The sequence below is a fragment of the Melanerpes formicivorus genome, unplaced genomic scaffold (genome assembly GCF_026170545.1).
Source record: "Melanerpes formicivorus ecotype bairdi unplaced genomic scaffold, bMelFor1.0.p_v2 SCAF_2149, whole genome shotgun sequence".
Classification (NCBI taxonomy): Eukaryota; Metazoa; Chordata; class Aves; order Piciformes; family Picidae; genus Melanerpes; species Melanerpes formicivorus.
Window position 1 is genome coordinate 11,383 of NW_027144500.1, and position 13,618 is coordinate 25,000.

The 13,618-nt window shown below is 48.6% G+C and overlaps 1 protein-coding gene across 4 annotated transcripts in view; it reads left to right on the forward strand.

The window, feature by feature from the left end:
* The first annotated feature begins 414 nt into the window (after positions 1-414).
* LACC1 (laccase domain containing 1) overlaps positions 415-13,618 on the forward strand; it is a 23,486-nt gene continuing 10,282 nt past the window's right edge. Inside the window, exons 1-5 of one of the 4 annotated variants that reach the window (XM_068171165.1) lie at positions 415-537; positions 859-986; positions 3,421-3,563; positions 8,771-9,351; positions 13,097-13,278. In XM_068171165.1, the coding sequence (XP_068027266.1) occupies positions 8,793-9,351; positions 13,097-13,278 (741 nt within the window). In that variant the 5' untranslated portion in view covers positions 415-537; positions 859-986; positions 3,421-3,563; positions 8,771-8,792. Of the gene's footprint in view, positions 538-650; positions 987-3,420; positions 3,642-8,770; positions 9,352-13,096; positions 13,279-13,618 lie in introns of those variants that run through there. The other 3 variants (XM_068171163.1, XM_068171164.1, XM_068171166.1) reach the window with 3 other exon arrangements.

Here is a 13,618-nt window from a genome sequence, read left to right on the forward strand (position 1 = left end):
ATCTTTTCCAACCTGGTTAATTCTGTATTCTGTAACTGTGTGTGCCAGGTTTGTAGGGTCGGGTCAGGGTGCCTGATGTTTGGTCGTCCTGACTAGCAATCCATCTATGTCTGTACAGAGCTGCTGGACGGATTGTCTCAATCTCCAGCTCTGTCCCGCTCAGGCACTCCACACCCCGCAACACCAAGCAGGCGACACTTGCTCCTGCGGCAGACCCAATCCCTTCAAAGAACTGTCAGGCAAGCGGAGCGGACTGAGCCAGCCCAGCACAACCCTGCTGGAGGAGCATGGAAGGCGAGCACAGCCGGCTACCCTCCCACAGCCCCGCCCCTCTGAGGTGGGGCTCCGGCGGCCGCCCCGCCCCCTGCCCCGTCCCCGTCCCCGCCCTTCCCGCCCAAACCTGGGCGCGCGCGGTGCCGGCCGCCGGTCGCGGCTGTCAGCCCAGGGCCGGCTGCGCTGAGCAGGGTGCGCGGCTCGGGCAATGTCGGGGAACTTCGGCGAGTGTCGGAAAACTTCGGCGAGTGTCGGAAAACTTCGGCAAGTGTCGGAAAACTTCGGCGAGTGTCGGAGGCGGCGTGAGGGGGGCGCGGCCGAATAGTGGCAGCCAAGGGCACGGAGAGCCGGCGGAGGGCTGGGGATGAAGAGGCTGTGCCCGGCGGCACTCCAAGGGAAAACGGAACAGCATGTTCCGTCCCGTCCCGTCAGAGGCGGGTGGGTGCCCCGCCGCCGGGCCTGCGGCCGTGGTGCGGCCTGAGGAAGTGCTGCTTAGCTTTGTTTCACTTCTCAGCTCCTCGGGTTGCTTAGTTCGCTGTACGAAAGAGAGTTTTATGTCATCATTTGTTAACGTTTGACATGCAGTGCGGAGAGCAGGCCTGCTGCTGAGCACCGCTGGGTGACCAGGAGGGAGAAACGAGGCCCAGTTTCTCCTCCTCTGCTTCTGCGCCATGGACTTGAGTCCTGCCCTCCGGTGTGCCTCTGGAAGCCCAGTTAAGTGATTTTAAACCTAAATCCCACCGGTTTTTTCTGACTTAATTGCTTTGCTTTTTATACAGTCTGCTTATTTAATCCCTTTCTGAGATGACAGAGAAAGAATAGCATAGCATAGTATGGCATAGGGTAGCATAGCATAGGGTACCATAGCATAGGGTACAACAGCATAGGGTACCATAGCATAGGGTACCATAGCATAGGGTACAACAGCATAGGGTACGACAGGATCAGATGCAATAGGATAGGATAGAATTAACCAGGTTGGAAAAGACCTTCAAGATCATCAAGTCCAACCTATCACCCAACACCATCTAATCAACTAAACCATGGCACCAAGCACCCCATCCTGTCTCTTCCTAAACACCTCCACTGATGGTGACTCCACCACCTCCCTGGGCAGCACATTCCAATGGCCAATCACTCTTTCTATGAAGAACTTCTTCCCAACATCCAGCCTAAACCTCTCCTGGCACAGCATGAGGCTGTGTCCTCTTGTTCTGGTGCTGGTTGCCTGGGAGAAGAGACCAACCCCCACCTGGCTACAACCTCCCTTCAGGGAGTTGTAGAGAGCAAGAAGGTCTCCCCTGAGCCTCCTCTTCTCCAGGCTAAGCAACCTCACCTCCCTCAGCCTCTCCTCACAGGGCTGTGCTCCAAACCCCTCCCCAGCTTTGTTGGCCTTCTCTGGACACCTTCCAGCAACTCAACATCTTTCCTAAACTGACAGAATATCAATCTAATTTTTTCAGACAACTAACCAGGGAGGATGATCAAGAAGGTGTTATTTTCCCAAGAACATAACACAACAGTGTGAAAAACCATTAGTTTTTCACAGGACCTACCCTTTCAAAGGAAAATGTCCTCAAAGATGCTGGGGAAGGGCTTTCTACAGGGGCTTGGAGTGAAAGGACAAGGGAATGACTTTGAGCTGCAAGAGAGGAGATTGAGATTGGAGATTAGGAAGAAATTCCTGAGAGTGAGGGTGGTGAGCCCCTGGAACAGGTTGCCCAAGGAGACTGCGGATGCCTCCTGCCTGGAGGTGTTCAAAGCCAGGTTGGAAAAGGCCTTTGAGCAATCTGGGCTGGTGGGAGGTCTCCCTGCCTATGGTCACAGAGGGTTGGACCTAGGTGATCCTCAAGGTCCCCCTTTTTTTTCTTTCAATCCTGGCTCTTTTGTGACCTCTTCCTTATACTTTCTCAGCCTTTTGCACCTAATTATTTTTCTTTAGTCTGGTTGAAGGAAAGAAAAATTACTGTCTTGGTCTCTCTCCACCAAGTCGGTGGATGAGTGGTGGAGGAGAAGCTCAACAGGAGCTCTCAGTGTGCACTTGCAGCCCACAAAGCCAATCAGAGCCTGGGCTGCAGCAGGAGAAGTGTGGCCAGCAGGGCAAGGGAGGTGATCCTCCCGCTCTGCTCAGCTCTGGTGAGACCCCACCTGGAGTACTGCCTCCAGTTCTGGAGCCCCTATTCCAAGAGGGATGTGGAGGTGCTGGAAGGTGTCCAGAGAAGGGCCACGAGGATGATCAGAGGGCTGGAGCACCTCTCCTATGAGGACAGACTGAAGGAGTTGGGGCTGTTCAGTCTGGAGAAGAGAAGGCTCCCAGGTGACCTAATTGTGGCCTTCCAGTATCTGAAGGGGGCCTCCAAGAAGGCTGGGGAGGGACTTCTGAGGCTATCAGATAGTGATAGGAGTAGGGGGAATGGAATGAAGCTGGAGGTGGGGAGATTCAGGCTGGAGGTGAGGAGGAAGTTCTTCCCCATGAGGGTGGTGAAGCCCTGGAATGGGTTGTCCAGGGAGGTGGTTGAGGCCCCATCCCTGAAGGTGTTTAAGCCCAGGCTGGATGAGGCTCTGGCCAGGCTGATGTAGTGTGGGGTGTCCCTGCCCATGGCAGGGGGCTTGGAACTGGATGATCCTTGTGGTCCCTTCCAACCCTGACTGATACTATGATATGATTCTTGGACAAAGCCTGATCCCTCATTCCCCCACTTTCTGGACAAAGCCTGATCCCTCATTCCTCCCCTTGCCTTTTGGCCCTTTATGTTCTGTCAAAGCATTCAGACGTTTTTACAGAGCTCTCAAACTGCTGAGTGCTCCGAGGAGAAATTAGCATCCTCATTTCAGGCCTGTAGCCCTGAGTACTGGCCTCTTGTGACCTCCTCCTCTGGGTCCTTCTGAATATGACTTGACTGACCGCCAGATTCCTCACTGGAACGTGCAGTTGCGTACTCAGAAGAGGAAACTCCTGCAGCCTGAGCAAGTTTTGCTTCAGCTTGGGTTTTTGCTTTGTGCTGCTGTGCATCTCTGAATCTGTTTGTGGTTGTGCAAAGCTGATGTGGTAGAACGTGGGATTACAGAAGTGAGCTACATGGCAGGGTTAATGCTGGTTCCGGGTGTAACGCTACCCAGGCCCTTAATCATGTTGCTGCCTTGCAGTACAGTTTGTTACTTCCTTTGAATGCTGACAGCAAACAAGCAGGGTCTCATCACAAAGAAGAAATACAGGTTCCCACTCCAATCTCAACTTGCAACGGGAACTTCCGTCTTGTACACATCAGCTGCGAGCCTGGCGGCGAGAGGTGAGCTATATAAAGCTGCTGATGTGTGTAGGCATCAGAGGAGAACCTTTCAGGAGTTCAAAAGGGCTGCCTACCTGTGTGAGTAAATTCCTGTGCTTTAAAATTTCAGTTTGTTTATGATAACTTTGTGTCATTTCATTGTGATTTGTAGTATTTCCATTGTAAATCTCTGCTTTGTCAGCCTTGCCTAAAATACCCCAAATTTAGAGGGGCAGAATGCTTTACTTGAATCTAGGTGCTCTTATTGAAAGTTTATTACCAAGGTGCTCTATCCCTCTTCTTTTGGACTGCTTCAGTGGTCTGTTTTCTGTCTCTGGGCATTTCTCTCTAAGAGATGTTGGCCATTTCTTGACTTTCTAATTTTTTTTGCCCAAACTCTGTCAGTTTTCTGAGTTTCTGTGAGAAGATAAGGTGACCAGCAGGGTGCCAAGGTGCAGGAAATTGTATCATAGAATAGAATAGAATAGAATAGAATAGAATAGAATAGAATAGAATAGAATAGAATAGGATAGGATAGAATAGAATAGAATAGAATAGGACCAGGTTGGAAGAGACCTTCAAGATCATCATGTCCAACCTATCATCCAACACCACCTAATCAACTAACCCATGCAACCAAGCACCCTGTCAAGTCTTCTTCCAGTATCATAGTATCAGTCAGGATTGGAAGGGACCACAAGGATCATCTAGTTCCAACCCCCCTGCCATGGGCAGGGACACCCCACACTACATCAGGCTGGCCAGATCCTCATCCAGCCTGCTCTTAAACACCTCCAGGGACAGGGCCTCAACCACCTCCCTGCACAACCCATTCCAGGGCTTCACCACTCTCATGGGGAAGAACTTCCTCCTCACCTCCAGCCTGAATCTCCCCACCTCCAGCTTCATTCCATTCCCCCTAGTCCTATCACTCCCTGAGATCCTGACAAGTCCCTCCCCAGCCTTCTTGGAGGCCCCCTTCAGATACTGGAAGGCCACAATGAGGTCACCTCGGAGCCTTCCTTCTCTTCTCCAGACTGAACAGCCCCAACTCCTTCAGTCTGTCCTCATAGGAGAGGTGCTCCAGCCCTCTGCTCATCCTCATGGCCCTTCTATGGACACCTTCCAGCATGTCCATATCCCTCTTGCCATCAATCTTGTCATGACCAAGAAGGGAGAGTCTTTTAGAATTAGATTTCTGGGGGGCTTGAAAGTTGTTGTTTTTTTCTATCAATTATCCCTTCTCTGCAGCCTGTTTTTATTTTCTTTGTTTCTTTTCTGAATTCACTTGCCTGTGTCCTTTTTGCCCTTGTTAACCTCCTCACCTCTCCTGTCTTCTTTTATCTGGCATGTTCTTTGTTTCTTTTTCTTGATATTTGTGCAAGAGATGTTTTTTAACCACTAAATACTTGTACTGAGAGTATTTCAGTGAGTAAAACAGTGTATGAGTGTCCTTAGCTTCCAGTTTATGCAGGTATTCAAGAGGGGATTGGATGTGGCACTTGGTGCCATGGTTTAGTCATGAGGTCTGTGGTGACAGGTTGGACTTGACGATCTTTGAGGTCTCTTCCAACCTTGTTGATTCTGTGATTCTGTATTTGCCTTGCATGGTCTGCTAAAATCAGCAGCTCCTTAATAAATGCACTTCATAATCTTTCCTAGTGCACTTAGGTGCAGTGAGACTTTTCATGGAACACTGTGACTGTCAAGCAAGTTACTTAAAACCTGAGTAACATGAATGCATTTCTCATAAGCCTGAAACATTGCTGTGCTTGAAAAGCTTGTAATTTGAGAAAGATTTTGTTGCAGGGACTTAGAAAGCAGGTGCAGGGAAGTCATTGTGCCCCTAGACTCAGCACTGGTTAGGCTACACCTTGAGTCCTGTGTCCAGTTCTGGGCTTCTCAGTTTAGGGAAGATGTTGAGTTGCTGGAAGGTGTCCAGAGAAGGGCAACAAAGCTGGGGAGGGGTTTGGAGCACAGCCCTGTGAGGAGAGGCTGAGGCAGTTGGGGTTGCTTAGCCTGGAGAAGAGGAGGCTCAGGGGAGACCTTCTTGCTCTCTCCAACTCCCTGACGGGAGGTTGTAGCCAGGTGGGGGTTGGTCTCTTCTCCCAGGCAACCATCAGCAGAACAAGAGGACACAGTCTCAAGCTGTGCCAGGGGAGGTTTAGGCTGGATGTTAGGAAGAAGTTCTTCATAGAAAGAGTGATTGGCCATTGGAATGTGCTGCCCAGGGAGGTGGTGGAGTCACCATCACTGGAGGTGTTTAGGAAGAGACTGGATGGGGTGCTTGGTGCCATGGTTTAATTGATTAGGTGGTGTTGGGTGATAGGTTGGACTTGATGATCTTGAAGGTCTTTTCCAAGCTGGTTAATTCTGTATTCTGTAACGTTTTATGCAGGTATTTGCCTTGCTTGGTCTGCTAAAATCAGCAGCTCCTTAACAAATGCACTTCATAATCTTTCCTGGTGCAGTTATGTGCAGTGAGATTTTTCATGGAACACTGGGACTGTAGAGCAAGTTACTTAAAACCTGAGTAACATGAATGCATTTCTCGTAAGCCTGAAACATTGCTGTGCTTGACAAGATTTTGTTTCAAGGACTTACAAAGCAGTCAATAAAATTTATTGTGGCCATAAGCACATTTACTTCTGACACCCTTGACCTCAGTAGGACTCTGTGATGCAAAACTGGAAAGAAACAAGGATGAATCAGCCCTATTGCTTCTTTGGGTACATCCTAATAATTGCCCCCATGGAGTGTCTTGCAACACACACACCAAAACAAAGCAGGCAGTTACCTCTCTCTTGCAAGTAGTATCCTTCTACCCTTTATTTTGTGGCATTTTTCTGGGGCTGTATGTGCACAGCAATGAATTCTACTTACCTTCTACTACTGACACACCTGAAGTGGAGCAATAATCTGGTTTTCCACTGCACTCCTCTGTTACTGGAGCTATTAGCTATACCTAGATTAGGATCATGCCATATCCTTACAGACCTCCCACAGAGAGTGTCAGTGTAGGGATGGAAATATCCTGATTTCCCAAGACACACTCTTTGACATGAATCTGTTTCAACACTGTTTTCTTAGTGGGTTGTTTGCTCTTTCAGCTGTGTGTAAATAATACTCTGAGCAAAACTAGTATTTGTAAAAGCCTTGGAAGATGTTTTTTTTCTCTGCTGTGACATTTTAATACTTTCAGTTCACCTGTTTTGATAGTCACCAATTGATCTTTGTAAGCATTCAACTTAGCAGAAGTGAACACATTGTTTTCAGTCAGGATTATTTTACTTCCAGGCTGGTAGGAAGAAAAAGGAAGAGAATGCAGAAAGTTTTCTGCAAAACCTACTCTGAATAAACAATCCATCACAGCCTGAGAGGTCTTTGACAGTTCATTTGAGTGTGCAAACTCTGGGAATCCATTGTCAGTTCAAGAGGGGATTGGACGTGGCACTTGGTGCCATGGTTTAGTCATGAGGTCTGTGGTGACAGGTTGGACTTGATGACCTTTGAGGTCTCTTCCAACCTTGGGGATTCTATGATTCTGTGAAAACATCATCAAAAAGGACTCTCCCTCTTTTTGCCACCTTTCACTTCACCTCCCCTGGCACAGCTGGAGACTGTGTCCTCTTGTTCTGGTGCTGGTTGCCTGGGAGAAGAGACCAACCCCCACCTGGCTACAACCTCCCTTCAGGGAGTTGTAGAGAGCAAGAAGGTCTCCCCTGAGCTTCCTGTTCTCCAGGCTAAGCAACCCCAGCTCCCTCATCCTCTCCTCACAGGGCTTGTGCTCCAAACCCCTCCCCAGCTTTGTTGCCCTTCTCTGGACACCTTCCAGCAACTCAACATCTTTCCTAAACTGAGGGCCCCAGAACTGGACACAGGACTCAAGGTGTGGCCTAACCAGTGCAGTGTACAGGGGCAGAATGACTTCCTGCCCCTGCTGGCCACACTGTTCCTGATGCAGGCCAGGAGCAAAGACTGCAGCTAGCATAGTGAAAAAGCTGTGGCAGGAAGTTGTTCACAGTACTATGTTATTTTTGTTTAGTTCTGTGCACTTCTTGTGTTACTAGTTGAAGTTTCAGTAACCTGCAGTGAGTTCCTGTGCATGTTGAAAAGAAGAACTATACCAATCATGTGTCCCTCCACAAAGAACTCAGAAATTAGCAAGTCAATGCTTCTGGTAGTGCAAAAAGGAGAAGTTCTGAATGACTTGTGAGGGCTTGTGGGAAAGATGTTGTTGTGCTCACATCCCAGCCCCCTTGCTGCCAAGAGCAGTAGGAGATGTGAGCTCCATCTCAACAAGAAGTGCATAAACTGCTTCAAAAAAATGTTTTTCCATAAACTCCTCCAGTCCCAGCATACTGAAAGACCTGTATTTGGTTCCCTTGATGGGAACTGGAGGAAGGCCCAACAGGCAGAGCTCAAGAAGGTCTATTAGGCTAATCTGGGTAAATTCATTCAATAAATCTGATGTTAGGTACTGACCTTTGATGATCCATGACCTGGGAAAGCCTGAGCTAGTCTGGGTGGTAGGGAAGTACCTAAACTCTTAAGTAGGATATAGCACAGCATAGAATAGAATAGAATAGAATAGAATAGAATAGAATAGAATAGAATAGAATAGAATAGAATAGAATAGAATAGAATAGAATAGAATAGACCAGGTTGGAAGAGACCTTTGAGATCATGGAGTCCAACCTATCACCCAACATCATCTAATCAACTAAACCATGGCATCAAGCACCCCATCCAGTCTCTTCCTAAACACCTCCAGTGATGGTGACTCCACCACCTCCCTGGGCAGCACATTCCAATGGCTAATAACTCTCTCTGTGAAGAACTTTCTCCTCACCTCCTGCCTAAACTCCCCTGGTGCAGCTTGAGCCTGTGTCCTCTTGTTCTGGTGCTGATTGCCAGGGAGAAGAGACCAACCCCCACCTGGCTACAACCTCCCTTCAGGTAGTTGTAGACAGCAAGAAGGTCTCCTCTAAGCCTCCTCCAGGCTAAGCAGAGGAGGCTCAGGTAAGTACAAGTAAATACATCATAATTCCCACTTCCACTGCTTTTGATGCAGTGAGGAAACCCTAAGGTGGTAATTACTGCTACCTCACCTTCTCTACACAACATCACTGAATGCATTGCATTAATAACAGAACTCTGTAATTACATTAATGCTGATGTCTTGCCTTTTTATTTGTGTTTCATGTTTTGTTATGGACTACTTGCAGGAATCCTTAAACATCCTGGAATATGGTGGAAGCAATACTGATAGATCTCTTCAGCCTGCCAGACAACCTGCAGAGCAACATCCAAGGATTACTATATAACACACTGGAATCTCTTGAGAAATGCTCTTCCATCCCTGCTCCATTTGTTTATGTCATGTGTTGCCATAGGGAGGGGAGTGAACAGAAAGGTGAACAAGAGTCCTTCCTTCCAGCTCTGGGAAGTTTTCAGAGCCTGAAGAAAAGACTGGAAGTGGTACATGCTCTGAGTACTGCTGCTGCTTTGTATACCATCAAACAAAGACTGGATGAAAAAGACTTAAGCATTATCAAAGTGATTCTCTCATCCTTAAGGAAAGACATAATGAAGGTCTACATAGACCATCTCTTTACAGCAGTCTACCAGTTTGAATTTGAGGATTGGCAGGTGGCATCTGATTGTGAAAACCCACAGATAGCTGACCCTCAGAGTGAAGGGCAAATGCAGGATGTGGCCCTCATCCAAAGTGAGATTCAGCTGTACTTGGAAAGCCTGCCAAGCCTGAATGGGGAGCTCACCATTCTCAGATCTTCTCTGATCCCAGGTAAAAAGAATCCCACCTAATAGATTTTATAGACTGTTCCCAAGTATCCTTCAAGGCAATTGCAAAATGGGTAAGACTTGGAAAGTCTTCAGGCAGCAAGTAACTCTGTATGATGTAACTCTGTATGGCTCTGGCCAGCCTGATCTAGTGTGGGGTGTCCCTGCCCATGGCAGGGGGGTTGGAACTAGATGATCCTTGTGGTCCCTTCCAACCCTGACTGATACTATGATACTATGATGGTGCAATAATGCTTCATGTCCATAAGAGGGGGAAGTGTCAACAGAGATACGTCAAAAGCCTGGCAAGTCTGTTCCAGGCCTGGGGGGGGATGATCAGGTGAAAGACAGGCCCAGGTTTAGTGAGAGCATGGCTGCAGGCACTAAAACTTCTCATCTCTGTGGGAATCACATAGTGAGAGTTACTGTTGCTTTCTGAAAAGGCAGAATCACAGAATGATAGGATTTGGAAGGGACCTCTGGAGATCAGCTAGCCCAGTCCTCCTGCCAGAGCAGGTTCACCTAGAGCAGGCTGCACAGGACAGTGTCCAGGAAGGTTTTGAATAACCCCTGGGCAGCCTGTTCCAGTGCTCTACCACCCTCAAAGTAGTTCCTCCTCCTAGTTATATGGAACTTCCTGTGTTTTGTGCCCAGTTACCTCTTGTCATGTCACTGGGCACCCACCCTTTAAGTATTTATAATCACTGATAAGATCTCCCCTCAGTCTTCTTCTCTAGGCTAAAAAGCCCCAAGTCTCTCATCCTTGTAGTCCTTTGCTGTACCCTCTCAAGCAGCTCCCTGTCTCTCTTGAACTGGGTAGCCCAGAGCTGGAAGAGTACTCCAGACGAAGCCTCACCAGGGCAGAGTAGGTGGGGAGGATGAACTTTATGGACCTGCTGGACACACTCATCTTAATGCACCCCAGGATGCTGTTGTCCTTCCTGGCCCCAAGAGCATGTTGCAAGCTTACAGTCATCCTGTTGTTCACCAGGACTCCCAGCTTCTTTTCCTCAGAGCTGCTTTGCAGCAGGTCAGCCCCTAACCTGTAACTGTTACATGGGTTTACTCCTCTAGGTGCAGTACCCTACACTTGACCTTCCATAAGGTTAGACTCTTCCCAGCTCTCCAGCCTGTCCAGGTCACACTGGATGGCAGTACAGCCTTTAGGACAGGACTAACATATGTCTGCAGCCTCAGGCATGCCTGGTTAGTGGAGCTGGTATCTCAGGGTCCCTGCCATCACGTGAGCCAGTTTACTGTAGCGTGCCTCTCAAGCAGTGTGGTTATGAGGTCTCATGATTCAGGGGATTGAAGGGAAAGCTTGAGAGATTTGCTGCTGCAAAAATCTTTAACTGACTTTCCCTAAAAAAAAATCTATATTTAGAATAAACTGTATTTAGAATAAACCAGACCAGGTTGGAAGAGACCTTCAAGATCATCGTGTCCAACCCATCAACCAATCCAACCCACCTAAACAGCTAACCCATGGCACCAAGCACCCCATCAAGTCTCCTCCTGAACACCTCCAGCAATGGTGACTCCACCACCTCCCTGGGCAGCCCATTCCAATGGGCAATCACTCTCTCTGTATAGAACTTCTTCCTAACATCCAACCTAAACCTCCCCTGGTGCAGCCTGAGACTGTGTCCTCTTGTTCTGGTGCTGCTTGCCTGGGAGAAGAGACCAACCCCCACCTGGCTACAACCTCCCTTCAGGTAGTTGTAGAGAGTGATAAGGTCACCCCTGAGTCTCCTCCTCTCCAGGCTAAGCAACCCCAGCTCCCTCACTCTTTCCTCATAGGGCTTGTGTTCCAAACCCCTCACCAACTTCGTTGCCCTTCTCTGGACACGTTGCAGCAAGTCAACCTCCTTCCTAAGCTGAGGGGCCCAGAACTGGACACAGGACTCAAGGTGTGGCCTAACCAGTGCAGTGTACAGGGGCAGAATGACCTCCCTGCTCCTGCTGGCCACACTGTTCCTGATGCAGGCCAGGATGCCATTGGCCCTCTTGGCTGCCTGGGCACACTGCAGGCTCATGTTCAGCCTACCATCGACCAGTACCCCCAGGTCCCTTTCTGCCTGGCTGCTCTCCAGCCACTCTGTCCCCAGCCTGTAGCACTGCATGGGGTTGTTGTGGCCAATGTGTGGAACCTGGCACTTGGATGTGTTCAATCTCCTGCCCTTGGACTCTGCCCATCTGTCCAGCCTGTCCAGGTCCCTCTGCAGAGCCTCTCTACCCTCCAGCAGATCAACTCCTGCCCCCAGCTTGGTGTCGTCAGCAAATTTACTGACGATGGACTCAATGCCCTCATCCAGATCATCAATAAAGATGTTAAAGAGCACAGGGCCCAGCACTGATCCTTGGGGCACGCCACTAGTGACTGGTCGCCAGCTGGATGTGGGACCATTCACCACCACTCTCAAATGATCCAGAACCTGAAAGCACCATGACTTGCATAGTCTCAGACTGTACCAGGGGAAGTTTAGGCTTGAGGTGAGGAGAAAGTTCTTCACAGAGAGAGTTGTTGCCATTGGAATGTGCTGCCCAGGGAGGTGGTGGCGTCACCATCCCTGGAGGTGTTCAAGAGGGGATTGGATGTGGCACTGGGTGCCATGGTTTAGTAGTCATGAGTTCTTTGGTGCCAGGTTGGACTTGATGATCTTTGAGGTCTTTTCCAATGTTATTGATTCTATGATTCTATGCTTCTATGATTCTATAAGGCATCTTGCCTGCATTGTGCTTCAGGATTTTGACTGTGACTTTGAAAGGATCGCACTACATAAGAGGTTTTGGATCTCAGCTCTGATTATGTCACTAGGCTTGTCAGCTGTAAAGACACCAAAAATACCAGTTGTGGGACTGTTTTCCTGTGTTCAACTTTACTATGCAGACTCCCTCTGCCCTGTCACCCCCAAAAGCAGTGATTCCACCTTAGACCATTTGTTTAGGAATCTACTCTTGTTTTCCTCAGTGAGTTAGTTAGCTTTTCTCCAGCATTTGCACTACAACACTGAAACAAATTCATCTGAATATTCCAGGACTCCTTCTTGGTCAAACCCCTCGACCTTCACCTCAGATCACTAAGATTATGAGCAAGAAGGAAATTTAGAATCCTTAAATTTACATGTCTTGGCTAAATATAAGGTGAAGCAATACTCATGGAATCAATAAGGTTGGAAGAGACCTCAGAGATCATCAAGTCCAACCTGTCACCCAACACCTCAGGACTACTGAACCATGGCACCAAATGCCACGTCCAATCCCCTCTTGAACATCTCCAGGGATGGTGACTCCACCACCTCCCTGGGCAGCACATTCCAATGGCTAACAACTCTTTCTGTGAAGAATTTTCTCCTCACCTTGAGCCTAAATTTCCTCTGGCACAGCTTGGGACTGTGTCCTTTTGTTCTGGTGCTGATTGCCTGGGAGAAGAGACCAACCCCCACTTGTCTCCCTTCAGGTAGTTGTAGAGAGCAGTAAGGTCTCCCCTGAGCCTCCTCTTCTCCATGCTAAACAACCCCATCTCCCTCAGCCTCTCCTCATAGGGCTGTGCTCAAGGCCTCTCCCCAGCCTCGTTGCCCTTCTCTGGACATGTTCAACAGTCTCAATGTCCTTCTTAATTTGAGGGAACCAGAACTGGACCACCTGACTGACTGATTCCATATCTCCTCAGTATAAAAGACATGTAATATCTGGACTGTTTTGTCTTGAAAAAAACCATTTGTTTTTGTTTTTTCTTGCCTTGACAGATGATATCTTCCTGCATGGGTTCACCACAAGGACAGGTGGTATCTCCTACATACCAACCCTCAGCTCCTGCAACCTCTTCAGCAGTTCCAAGCGGAGGGACCCACAAGTTGTTGTTAAGGAAAACCTCCGCCGGCTTGCTCGTGCTGCAGGATTTAACCCAGAGACTTTTCACAGAGTCAAGGTACCTTATCAGACAGTGGATTTATGTAAATGGATCAAATCTTCCTTCATGTGTCACTGCCTAAAACTGTAGGCATTTCAGAACAAGAGGACACAGTCCCAAGCTGCGCCAGGGGAGGTTTAGGCTGGATGTTAGGAAGAAGTTCTTCATAGAAAGAGAGATTGGCCACTGGAATGTGCTGCCCAGGGAGGTGGTGGAGTCACCATCCCTGGAAGTGTTTAAAAAGAGACTGGATGGGGTGCTTGGTGCCATGGTTTAAATGATTAGTGTTGGATGATAGGTTGGACTTGATGATCTCAAAGGTCCTTTCCAACCTGGGTAATTCCTCTCCTCTCCTCGC